We start from the raw sequence: 13,822 nt of genomic DNA on the forward strand, positions 1-13,822 counted from the left end.
TAGTGTACCCCGCCCACACTTTTCTAGTCTTGTTTGTTTCGGACACAGGCACCGCAGTGTGACTGCAAATCACTTTTTTTGATCCTTGTGACTTTTTGGCTCAATGAAATAGAGTTACACCACTGTTGGGACTGGTTGTGTAATCACAGTGGTTGTTGCTCCGCTCTAGGGCTCAGGTGACTCATAGGACTGAGCAGTTTAACGAGTTTGTTGCTCCTGCTCAAGGTATGCCACAGGCACACACAGACTGTGCGCACGCATATGCAAAGGCACGCCGGACTTTTGAGTGGATTAATGGTTATCCGATATCAGGAGTGGTATGTCAGTGGATGTGTTAACCGTAGGATAAAACAGGGGTTTTCTTCTCGATGCATGTTGTGCCATGGCAAGTCAGGGGCACTCAGAATTCCCAGTGGTTGCTGTTTTCAGACAAATGCCGTACTTATTTTCTCAGCTTGAGATGGAAATAGTTGGATAGTTGGAGAGAGGTTGCAGACAGAGGGTGGAAAGCTAATTTTATTCCCACAAAATATCACATGAGCATAACCTGCTCCAAGGCCGGCTGCAACCTGGTTGATTCTCCGACCGCATCGGAAAGACAGTACGTAAATCTATCTATGAGTACAATTTAAATTTCTTTCAGGCTTGCAGACCTACGGTGGACAACATGTCTGTCCTTACACACCACATTAAGACAGTATTTTACATTATACTGTGCAAAGTTTGGGGGCCTTAAATGTTTTTTTTTAGTTTTTGCATATGACCCATCACACCTAGCTCTCTTCCCTCTTTTTCCCTTCTTCTGTTTTGTTTTCTCGTGCTCACACCACTCCTTCTCTCGTTCTGTCTCCCTCTGTTGTTGGTTCTAAAGTGAGTAATATAAATTGCGTCGTCTTCTGTGAGTCTGTGTGTGTAAATAAAGAGCGGTGCTTTTTGTTTAAATGTGGATCATGAAATAGGCTTACCTAATAGTGAGACGTGGTGTGTCAGATGACCAATTAAACAATCAAACATCTCACATCCTCTCTAAGGTGGACAGAAGGTTATGTTTCCTTCAACTGTTCAGTTGCACAACAACAAAAAAACAGATTCAGCTGCACGTTCAACCTTACTGCTATGTACATTTTCATGTTAGTATCACCGTTTGATCTCTATGGTAGAATCCACTGGTAAACTTTCACAAGAGTTTCACCAGAACTGTAGGCTGTTTTTGAGAATATTCCGAGCATTTCTTTTCAGCGAAATGTTTAACTACCTAACAGTCCAACCATTATTTCATGGAGCATTTCACTCTGAAATGACCCGTGCGCTGCAGAAAGTGGGGTGGCACAGCGTTTAGAGGCAGCATTTCTTCAAATGGAAACTCTGAAACCAGACCCCATAGAAGCAAACATCTACACCCCTGAAGGGTCCCTGAGCACCTCCCTGTTGACCTGTCACCTCCTGAAAGATGTTGGCAAGCAATTTACCAGCTTGATGACAACATTGTGACATTGTTATCAGGTCTTGCTGATTACTGAAAAAATGATTGGCATAAGTTTTCAAGAATAAAAAAAACGCTTTCCAGTATTTGTGATGCTCTGGTTCACAGAGTGCATATGTTAATGTTATCACAGATTAGACACCAAAAAAAGAAAAACAAGGAATTCCAGCTACTGCTGCCATCTTCATTCTCACAAAGACTCAGTTTGTCCGCTTCGCAAACATGCCCGCCCTGTAATAAAAACTTCAAGCAAACACTCAACAATGACTAGTATATTTTTACGACTCCACATATCATGCTGGAGGGGACAGGGTACTTTTTACATGCCATTGTGTGAAGTACATATGTACTTCCTCTAGTAATTACAGGACGTATGTTTTGCTGTGTGTGTGTGTGTGTGTGTGTGTGTGTGTGTGTGTGTGTGTGTGTGTGTGTGTGTGTGTGTGTGTGTGTGTGTGTGTGTGTGTGTGTGTGTGTGTGTGCTTCTTTACTGCATCTCTGGGAGTAGATAAGAAGAACAATAAATGATAAAAGAGCAACAGTGCCTCTCCTGTTTCTCTTCCTGAGGTTTCTTCACATCAAAATTTTTATTTTTTATTTTTTATTTTTTAATTTGTGGCGAGTTTTGAATTTGGGCTATGTACATTGAATTAAAAACTGGCTTGACTTGACCATTCCCATTCCCTTTTTCTAATTTCACACTGGATCAGATGCTAGAAGACAGAGATGGCATTTGACCCTTTGAACACAGAATCACTTGTGTATGTGTGTGAACTTCGTGAAAATCACACTGGCCTCAGACTTGTTTGACACGTGAGTTCTACTGTAGATGTGTCAAAGTGTGCTTCTTTTCATGGACTTTTTTTCAGACATAAATTTAATTAGAAAAACTTGTGTGAGCAACTCTATGAAGATAAGAAAATGCAGAGTATGATCGAATGAATTGACGAGCGAGCTCTGATGCATCCGTGAAGCCGACGCGGCGTGTTTTGCTAAGCCGAGCTACAGAACAAATCCTTTGCTGTGTGTGTAAAGTGCAGTACCGTAACATGTGGCGATACTGCATGCTACAGCACACGTGTTTTTGTTGGAAGAATGGGAAGTTTTCGCACGCGGCTGTGAAAATCAAGCATGAAGAAAAGCTGCAGTACAAGGCCGTACATTGAAGCAATTGGTGTAAATCTTCTGTCATTAAAATGAGCCCCATAAGAGGTCTCCTTGACACAAGTCTGACTGAGCTCTACGTTCAAGAGATTTAAATGTGCTATGAAGCAATGAGCTAATGTAGCTCTGGCTGTACATACCTATCATTCCTGCTTGTCATCGCCGGACTCAACTGAAGTCACCACTTCAGAGAAAGCTGTTTAGGAACACTGAGAACATTTCTGTTTACGTGTGTGTTTGTGATGTTGCCATAAGAGCGTGTAGAGTGTTTAAGAACAAACACTGGGGTGCACACACTACTGGCATGTGACACACAACCCATACCCACCTGGCAACACACAGATTCTGGGACAAACACATAAGTGCACACACACACACACACACACACATCTGGCACACATTTCCTCAAGGGTATTTACCATTCTAGAGGATGTTATAACAGTACGCAACATACGTCAACCTTTTATGCAACAGATTCTTGTAACATGGCTTGACGTCAGAGCAGAACCAGGTGTTTATGGACTCTCATTCACACACGCGCACACGCACACGCACACGCACACGCACACACACACACACACACACACACACACACACACACACACACACACACACACACATGCTGGTCTACTGACATTCACTTGTAGCCATAGTTGAGGTTTGCCTCATACATTTATGCCGCATAAATCCTGCATTAATCCTCTACATAATTGTGGTGATGTTGAAGATGTCACACTTTGTGCATTCATCTAGCCTGTATTTTGGATTTGTGATAGAGACTAAGGTTGTAACAAACTAGAATCAACCTTTAAATACTTGAAAAGAGAAACCATGATTTTTCTGAAACTCCTGTCTGTGATAAATCACAAGTCCTCATTTTAATTTATTTCGACCATCAGTATGGAAATATAGGAATAAACCCCTTTTCTAATATTAGGTTTGTAAAATCCTGTCAGTTGGAAATGAGAGCCTTTGTAAGGCTTCCTTAGGATGCTCTGCGGGGCCGGGCGGGAGCAGCTGGCTGAGTCACTGATATGGGAAACTCTATCACACTGTGTGATTATGGTCAGGAATGCAGCGAGTCAACTGATATTAGATCACCGCCACTCTTTCTACTCCCAGATGGCAGATGGAAGTCCAAATGCACAAATGCACACTCCTGTGGTCAAACGTAGCAGTTAGATTACAGTGCTTTGGTTGCCAGGGAGTCCTCTTCTGTGCTCTCTTGTGTTGGCCTCCCACTACATACACACATTATGTGTATACCTTTCCTCTGTTTCTGTATGTGTCATGGTAAATCTTAGCTCAAAGTCTTCTCATTCTGTGCTTGTGGGTGTCGCTGTGGCACTGTGTGTGGGTCTGTGTGTGGGCCAGTGTCTCAGCGTTGAGGGTGTGGGACCAAAGGTCAAATATCTGTGAGGTTGAGTGGGTTGCTGATTTTCACTAATACGTACCCACACTGTATTCCTGTGTGAGAGTATTTTGTATGAAACCACAGGCAAAAGACCAGTCCCCATTTTGGAGGATCTGACACAATGTCCTCACCGTTCAAAAATGTCCTCACTCTCAAGGTCAAAAACTTAAATTGCGTCTCACAAAGTGTGCGCACGGACAGCAATCAGCAAGGTGTCCATCCTGTAGCAGCTCGTCCTCTGTCGGAGAATAGGAGGATGACGCTTTGAACATCACAGAGAGGCAGGGGAGGTTGAGAGGAGAATCAGCAGATGAACGACAAAAACAGAAGGTAGGAAATAGCAGAAAGAAAAATGAAGCAGGTAAAGATAAGAACCAGAATCAACTGGAAGCAGAAATTAACACTTAGTTTAAATCGCAGTATCAATATGACATTAATAATTTTTTTGAAGATACAATCTGGAACTAAATAGAGCACCCTCTGAAGAAAAATTTTGGAATAGAGTAGGAACTATGATTTTCACTAAGCCAATATTTTTTCTGCCTGTCTATTACAGTAAAATGTAGTAAGTGGACACAAGAAGCCAGAATCGATGTATGTGATTGTAAATATTGAGGGAGAGAGGAGAAAACAGCAAGAAGGGAAGCATGAAAAAGGATGAAGGGGTTGGATCCGGTGAGTTAAAAGGACATGTGCATTCACTCAGGCGTGACATAAAGGACACAGCAGGGAACAGGTTTGTAGGGGAGAGTCACAGTAATGGACCAGCTGTGTGATCTTGCCTATTTACTCATTAGCACCGTACCCAAGGAAGTATATTTCCAAACATATTGTAAAGGCCAGCAACATCCTCGTGGGCTTGAATTCATAAAAACACACATTTTACACCTTTTCAAGATTGTTTTCTCACTCCAGTTTTTTGCTAATTACAGGCCAGTCAGAGGGAGGCTAGTTGGTCATGGGGCGAAGGTCAAGGGTCACTTGCTCATAAGTTGTGAACCTACTGCATGTGTGTGAGTGAGAAAGGGGGACAGAAACTGGATGTGTGTGTGTGTGTGTGTGTGTGTGTTTGTGTCGATAACAGCCTCCGCCTTGATTCTTTCCATGTCGGAGTTCACCTAATAAGTCTTCGGCTCTAACTCAGTTTGTGTGTGATTGTGTGCATGCGCTGAATGTCGTCCTTTTTTCTTTTTTTTTTTTGTTTTGTTCCTAAACATAATAAGTCTATTCACTGACATGCCCACCACCCCTGCCCATCATCAACACACACATATACAGACAAACAAATAGCCGGAAACGCAGCATTTCACGTGTTGACCGTGTCCCCCAACACAAACAAACAGAGAATGTCAAGAAGATATGTTTCAAAGAACTCAGTGCTCAATTGATTCCTAGCTGATGTTTTCAGCCTTGAAAGTGAAAAAGCTTTTCACTGTTAGCCCTGAAAATTTGAAAATCGTTGGTAAATGGACATTATGCATTTAAAGGTCCTATATTTTAACACATATAGTTATATCTGTACCATTCATGTGTGTCTAGTAAACACTTCTGTATTGTGTTAACAAAAATATAGTTTTCACCAGCTTTTCCGAGGGCCTCTTTCCGTCCCAGCCCCACATGGTGAGATTTTGCTGCCAGGCGGAAGTAAGCGCCCACTGTTCATCAAAAAACGCTTTGATTGGCTAAGCGCAGATAAACTCACGAGGTGGCCTGGGATCAGATTTGGCAGGAGGCGACGGTAAACATGGCTGCAGGATTGGTAAGACGCAAAATGTGGATCATGTACAGCCACATTCACACTTACATACTGCTCACCCAGCTCTGCGCCGATCAGCACGCCTCTTTCCACCCCGACAGCAGCCACAGTGCTGAGCAACTTCATATTGGCACAGCTTTTGTTAAAACCGCCAAGTTTAAAAAAAAAAAAAAAACGTAAAACACAATCAAAACCCATTTTCACAATATGGGAACTTTAAAACAAACCGTCAATCTTAGTTACTGAGATGAGAAGCTTCATATGAAAAGTTTTCTCTCTTAGTTTTTGGCAAAAACGGAAGCGTGTTTACAGCCAAAATCATTCGAGTCAGTACTAACTGCACTCACTGCTCTGCTGCCCGTGAGCCAGCAAGAGAAAACACAATTCACCTCTTTGTCACCGCTTCTCTTCCTCCATTCATGCTGACTCTTGTTCTTTGTGTCACTATCTGTTTCTCTTCATCTGATTTTCTGCTTTCTTCCTGCTCCCTCACACTATATGGATGTTACGTAAAAACCAAACAGAAAGACGATGCCTTCAGGCAGAGACAGCTGTGGAAAAATGCAGATAAAAATAAATTTAAAAAAACGGGTCAAATAGGCCAGCGCTGAGACAGCCAGACAGAGCGATGGAGAGACAGGCAGTTAAAATAAGATACCAAAAGAAGACCAGAGCTCCACTCCTAGTTGGGCTTCCCTTCCCATTGGTTATCATAGCAGCCAATAGGAGTCCAGGGGAGTAGCACTTCCTGTGAGATCGAGGGGGGCCTCCCATGTGGTCTAGTGTGCGTGGTTGTGTGTGTGTGTGTGTGTGTGTGTGTGTGTGTGTGTGAGTCAGAAGTGTACTCGTGCAGTTTTGCAAGTATATATTTGTGTATATTCTTGCCACAAATATGTATACCATGAAGTGTGGATCAGTGAATTTCAGGAATGGGAGTTTTACAACGAGTCTGGATTTCTGGGAAGAGTTTACTATATAAATACCATACATCCACAAAAAACCAGCTGGCAAAAAGATAACCTCTGTGTAGAGAGGTGCATTTAATTTACTCAGCTCAGTACTGTGTAGGGAGCTTTAAATATTATTATTTTTAATAATATTTTCTACCAGCGGCCTGACTCAGGACATTGTTACCGTGTATTCACCCAAGCTAGCAGCTTGGGTCTAGGGATGGAAAGGCTGGTCTGTTAGTTAGTTCACCACTTTGGTCCAGACTTAAATATCTCAGCAGTTCTTAGATCGATTGTCGTGAAACTTTTTACAGATATTCATGGTCCCCTGAGGATGTATCCTAAAGACTTTGGAGATCCCCTGACTTTTTCCTTTAGTGCCACCAGGAGTTTGACATCTTTGACTTTTAGTGAAATATACCTAAAACTATTTAATGGTTCTCCATTAAATGTTGTACAGACATTCATTTTCCAGAAAGAATGAATTGTAATAACTCTGGTCATTCCTTGACTTTTGCTCTAGTGCCATCATCAAGTAAATTTGTCCAATACTATTTCCATTTATCACAAGATACCGGCACAACAAATCACACTGTTAATTAGCAAATGTTACTAACAATGTAAACTAAGATGGAGAACATGATAAACATCAGTATTTTCATCGAGGACATTTAGCTCAAAGCACTGCTGTGCCATAGTACAGTCTATGGCACAGTATAGTCAACTTAAACTGCAGAACCAATGGAGTCTGTACATGTTAAATACATTAAATATATTAAACTGGTAGAGACTAGTGAAAAGTGTGTGATATTTGTAATATTTACGTAAGCATTAAGCATTTAACAGCACATTAGTAGGGTAATGGCTTAATCTGATTCCAGAATGTAGATTTTGATACCTCTCAAGAGTGAAAAGTGTTTTTTTGTTTGTTTGTTTGTTTGGTTTTTTTATATATATATTCCTTAGGGGAACCAAAGTTTAAACTTTATGAGGTTGACCACAATATGATTAAGAATCCTACATATGCATTTCTTATAAAAAATAAAAAGGGAAACTGGTTTCCTTGGAAGGCTCGTGTCATAGATCATTTTATATTTGAATCCTTTTTAGCCTTAGGTCTTTTCTAATCATAGCTAACTGTGTTCAGCTGAGAATATTACCATGCAAACAAATATCTCTGTAGACTGTTGCTGGGCAGCCAAAATGATACCTGCACGCTACTGTTTCATTCTCAATTCCTCTTTTCTTCTATGTGGATATTTTTGACTAAGTGCAGGGATTTTTTCATCTCCCAGGAACACCTTGGCATACGTTACTGCCTTTGAGTTAAGAGACATAACAATACTTAACAGCTGGATCCTTTTTTTTTAGAGGGAATGAATGAAAATACATTTTTATGGTAGTTTTAAAGCCTGCTGCTAAGTATCTGTCCACCAAAAAAAGTTAACTTGCAAATGTCTTGGCGACCATGACTGGACAACATCCATTCTTTTAAAATACAATATTGAGAAACTAATGTGCTTTAGCTATCCGACTGATCCTCAGTAGGGAAGGCAGTTTCTCGAAGGTTTAGAAAAAAAGCGCTTTTTACCGATGTCAATTCACAGACAAGGTAAGAAAATGAGCAGGAAATATTATTCCGTGCTGTTGAGCCGAGCCATCAATCGTGGACATTCATGATGGAGCTGCCCTGTGGCCAACTGGTTGTAATTCACAGCTTCTGAGGGTAAATGTGTGTAACCCAGCTGAACTCCTGCATACGCTTCTCCAGACTGCTGCTGTAAATAAGGATCCATGGCTCCCCTACCTGTCTGGTGAACCAAAGGGTAAAATAATAATTTATCAACATATTTGAATACATCAAAAAAAAAAAGGTCCAGATTAAGTGCAATAAAAGCACAGTCGGTACATTTAGGGAGACATTACACTAATTGAACCCACATGGACAGTAAAATTGTATGTAGGCCATTCCAATGTTTTGATTGTGGTGTGTGTGTGTGTGGGTGTGCGGGTGCGTGTGTTTATGTGTGTGTGTGTGTGTGTGTGTGTGTGTGTGTGTGTGTGTGTGTGTGTGTGTGTGTGTGTGTGTGTGTTTTGGCAGCATTCGCAGGGCTGATGTTGATAAAGTGTGACCACATGAGTCCCCAGAGGAGAAAGGACTGAAACGGGCCAGTATATATACATAATTTTTCTCCCGCTCTCTCCCTGTGTCTTTATATCTGACCGTGTCTTTTTTTCATCACTTCTTCATATCCCTCTCTGTCTTTCTCCCTCTTTTCACCCTCCTTCTCTCTTTTTCCTACCCAGTTCCTCTCTCTGTTTCTCCCGCACACACTCAAAAAAAAAACATACAGTGGGGTCCAAAAGTCTCAAACCATTGGTCCCAGACTTTTGGACCCCACTGTACAAGAGGCCATGGTACATGCATTCAGAGTGTTTTGAAAGTCATGCATTTCTTGGAATTGCTTCATACTTTCTTTGGGATTAACACAGTCTGGATCAAATTATACTCTTATATAGGCTCTATGGGGGATGAAATGAAGTTTTCCAGCACAAAATTATATCACGTGTACCAGCTTGATGGCATCAGAACAGGTTTATTGTTGGTCACAGAAAGAGGATTGCTCAGATTTCTAATTACACCCGGAGATTGGTAAACATTTGCATGAACTACAAGGCGCAGATTTTGGTTTTGGTTTGTGGCACTTTGAGAGTCCAAAGCCTACATTAGAAAATGTCAGAGTCAACATCTTATTCCAGAAATCATGGCCCAGTTATGATAAGCCACAGACCTCATATGAACACTGTCAGTGAAAGCTATTTGTTACCAAACTGCACCTGCCAACTCGCTGTCTTCACGCAGGAGGAGGCGTGCCAGTGCTCCTGGCCAAGAGGGAAGTGGATGTAAACACTCTGGCGGAGCTGTACAGTAGTTTTGTGGTGCTACTAGATATCACCACTGGTGGACTTCCTAGATATTTGAAAGAGTAAGCGTTGCCAGACTATAAAGGGTTCAAGAAGCTTCAAATGACCTCGTTTGTGCGAAGTGTCATCTGAACACTTGTGTCGTGTCGAAGGCAGAATTGTTTCTGCCGGCTCGGAAAACACCTCCTTGCCGTCACACGCTCGGGCAACACGGGTTGAATCTTCTCTCCTCATTAATTCACAGTTTTGCACTCCATTTTTCACATGAAAATCGACAGAAGTTGTGTCAAGAACAAAAGAAGGGAGCTTGAGAGAGAGGTTGAAATCCTACTTGTTTTCTGCCATCAGAACACGTCTTCCGAATTAAACGGCCACATGCGTGGTTTGTCCTCGCCCCCTGGAACGAAACAGAGAAGCGTTTTCTGATCTGACCCCCCCCACTACTGGCAGGACAACTTCGTTTGTCTCTGCCTTCCAGAACTGTTACATATCGGTGTTGAAAATGAAATCAGTTTCAGGACGTTGTAGTTCTATGTTTAAGGTGTGGTTAGGTTGAGGCACAAAACGACATAAAAAGGACGGTTTAGGGAAATATCAATATCCATCCAAGCCCACCTCCTCCCTACACTGACTTTGTCGCTCTATAACAACATCACTTTACTTCCTCCTCTACTCCTGTTATAATTACTGTGGCTGCTAGCGGGACAGGCCTAGGCCTTAGGACAGTCCCCATCAGAAAGATGCAGGGGGTTAGGAGGAGTTTGGATGCAATTCAATTACCCATCCATGTTTCATATCATTGCGATGGCTTAAGTTTTGTTTGTAGACAATGTAAATGACGCAATTCCAGTGAAAAGTGGTGCAGTCTATATTTCTTGTGCAGTATATATCTGAGACCACCACTGGAGGGCGCCAAAGCCGTGAGGGTGGAAATGGTTATGTTTCTATGCAAATTGGCTTTAAAGAAGTGATAAAGATCTCCCAAACATGTTACTTTTTGAATTTGTCTTTTTCTTTTTTTTTTACGTTTTTTGCAAAGCGACAGAAAAGTCATGGCACAGTGTTTATGGGTGGGTCATTACCATGCAACATAATTTGCACCATGACCAGTACGAAGGTAATTTCGAGTACCATGGTAAAACGGCAAAACCGTCCATCACCATCACAATAACCGTTCTAGCATTTATGCATTTTGGCTGATCTGACACGAAAGCATTGTTTAGGCTATTTTGGTGTACAACTACACAAGTAAAGAGTAAATGCCTTCAGAAATCATCCTTTTTTGTCGCTCTAGAAATCATAACATACTCATTCACAGGTAGTTTTAGGGTTCTACTTCTGAAAGTCTGTTTTGTTCAGAACACCCAAAGCCAGAAACTGGCAAAGTTCACTTGATTTTACGACTGCTTGTTATAGATTAAGGTTATCTAATTGTGCATATCGAAAACACGATGCAGAAATTTCCTTTTATTGAGCGTGAAGCAGCAGACAAACCAGCACATAGGACTTACACACAAACACAGAGGCAGCACACACAAAAACAGGCTGCAGTGTTGAACAATTACCGTACAGTACACGAATGGCATTGTTGTTTTGTTTTATTAGAACTGTAAAGCACGTTACAGCACAGTGAGGTCATAAAGTACAATGTGTCCCTAGTGGGCGCATGACTGACTTTCTATATATAATCTATGTCTTCCTTAAACACATCTCTGTGCCGGTGCAGTCTAAAGAAAAACCAGACTGCACTGCTTAAAACGACACAGACACAGCCCGGAGTAAAATGATCCATTTGTGGACAGAACCCTTTAATCTGTAGCCCAGTGTTAAGAAACCCCATGTGTGCCCCTGCAGTCCATCCACTATAGTGAGACAATAAGAATATTTTATACATTTCTGTTCCTGATATGTGCATAGCGTCATACATAGAGTTGTTTTGTAATAATGTTTAACGTTTCTTTCTCTCTGCACACACACACACCCACACACACAAAAACCTACCGCCACCACCACCACCACCACCTCCTTTCTGGCAATTGCAAAAGCTGCAAAAAAAAAAAAAAGACAGTTACAATGGCGTATGCAGTGCTTGTTTCTGAAGCAATGACAAGAGTTAGATTTATCTTTTGATAGATCACAGTAAGATGAATTTAATATCTAAACTTTCTCAATAATCACGGTTGTGGCTTGGATGTAGTTTTAGGAACAAAATCTGTGCAAATGGATTTTTTTTAGAATAAATATAAAACTTAAGACGCTTCATCATGTTACATAAGTTATGATTTCTCTGGCAGCATCCTGTAGTGGTATCCATGGTCTTTGCTGCCCTCTTCTGGTCCATTTCATCTGACTTTAGCAGAGTGACTTGGAGACAGGCGGTGCACCTTTTTTTTTTTCTGTACTGAGTAGATGACATGAACATCACTGCTTGCAACCTCCCACCCTTTTCCCTTACAACTTTTTCCCCCTCATCCCTGTTTCTCTTCCACTCATTTCCTCCTCTTTTTTCACTGTTTCTGTCTCACATTTGACATCTAGGGGTTTTCTTAGAGGACAGATGGCACTCCAAAGGGAGAGCAGGGGACCGGGGTTGGTATACTGTAGAAGCCTATGGAACAGCTGCGGTGGCAATAATTGTATTTCATCCGTTATCCCCGGATCATGAGTGAATTATCTTGACATGTCATTATCTCAGGATAAAATCGAATAACAAAAGACATTTTCTAAAAAAGGAGAAAAGAATCACCCACTGGTAATGTTGAATGCTTGGGTTTGCTTCTACACATCTATGGTTAAATATGTTTTTTGCTGTTTGTTAATTCCAGTAAGTCTGATGTTGAATAACAGGGAGTGTATACAGTATTGTTTGTGTACTGATGGGGTGCTACATCCATAGTTTGGCACGCTGGATTCAGATCTGGGTTCAGATTGGGTGCTTGGTAAAGGTGACTGTATGGTGTATTGAGGTTGCAGGGTTACAAACCTTGCTGTCCACACTGAGGAAAATTATCTTCGGCATCCCCACTCACCACTGAAAAGAACAAAACAAGACAATTAATCGATGACTTTAAAAGACATGATTGCAGTTCTAAATACAGAGGCAGGCATGACACTTGTCTTTAGTGCTGGGGGTAAAAGCTTACGGCATGGGCGCAAAGGATGGGAAGGACCACTTGAAATCTGAAATCTCTCTCTCTCGCTCTTTCTCAGGGAGGGTCAACCTCTAACCTGAACATGAACCTGTATGCCACAAAGAAGACAGCAGCTGAGGGCATGTTGGACATCGCTCTGTTCCTGGCCAACATCACACACATGAAGACCGTCATCGAACAGGGAGCCGGATACAGGTACAGTATGTCTGTGTGTGTGTGTGTGTGTGTGTGTGTGTGTGTGTGTGTGTGTGTGTGTGTGTGTGTGTGTGTGTGTGTAGGTGTGTGTGTGTGTGTGTGTGTGTGTGTGTGTGTGTGTGAGAGAGAGAGAGAGAGAGAGAGAATGAGAGAGACAGGCAAAAAGAGATCAGGAAGAAGACAAAGCTGTTAAATGAATATTTAAAGAACAATTTCACAGTTCTACAACAAAAGTACAAATAGCTTTGTCAAGGAGGAAATGAAAATGAATGAACCAACATTCTCTGCAACTTTACGCTCTGCAGTTTTCGAATGATTTTAGTGTGTTTTTCGGTTTTCAAGGGCCATTTGGCTCGTGAATGGCCACGTTTCCTGCTGCCTTGAAAAATCTTTACTGAATGCAGTCTATGGCATGATGTTTTCTTTTGTATCCTCAGGTACTATGTCGCTGTTCTGACGCTCATTTCCTTCTCCCTGGCCCTGCAGATAGTGGCTGGGGTCCTGATCATCATCATCGGTGAGCATGACAAAATTAGTCTGCTTAAAAGACATGCTGTGAGAAATCCACCCTCCATGTTTTTAGCCGAGCATATTAACATACTAATTCACTGACACATTTATTTGTTATGAAAATACGGGCAGTGCAGGTTGAAAACCAGTCACTTTAGGTACAAACTCTCCAAGCCACCGAACCAACCACGAAAAGACGATGGAAGTTAATAAAAATGGAATATTTCTCTTGCGCCTTTCGTGTAGTATCTTGTTATTGTTTTGTCGTTATTT

The 13,822-nt window shown here is 41.7% G+C and overlaps 1 protein-coding gene across 1 annotated transcript in view; it reads left to right on the forward strand.

The window, feature by feature from the left end:
- The window catches only part of LOC120802359 (ninjurin-2-like), a 30,322-nt gene that overhangs the window by 14,467 nt on the left and 2,033 nt on the right, over window positions 1–13,822 (forward strand). The window contains exons 2-3 of the mRNA XM_040150092.1: window positions 12,903–13,039; window positions 13,477–13,556. Of these exons, the coding sequence (XP_040006026.1) occupies window positions 12,903–13,039; window positions 13,477–13,556 (217 nt within the window). The remainder of the gene's footprint in view (window positions 1–12,902; window positions 13,040–13,476; window positions 13,557–13,822) is intronic.

The sequence above is a fragment of the Xiphias gladius genome, chromosome 2 (genome assembly GCF_016859285.1).
Source record: "Xiphias gladius isolate SHS-SW01 ecotype Sanya breed wild chromosome 2, ASM1685928v1, whole genome shotgun sequence".
In the NCBI taxonomy this organism is placed as follows: domain Eukaryota; kingdom Metazoa; phylum Chordata; class Actinopteri; order Istiophoriformes; family Xiphiidae; genus Xiphias; species Xiphias gladius.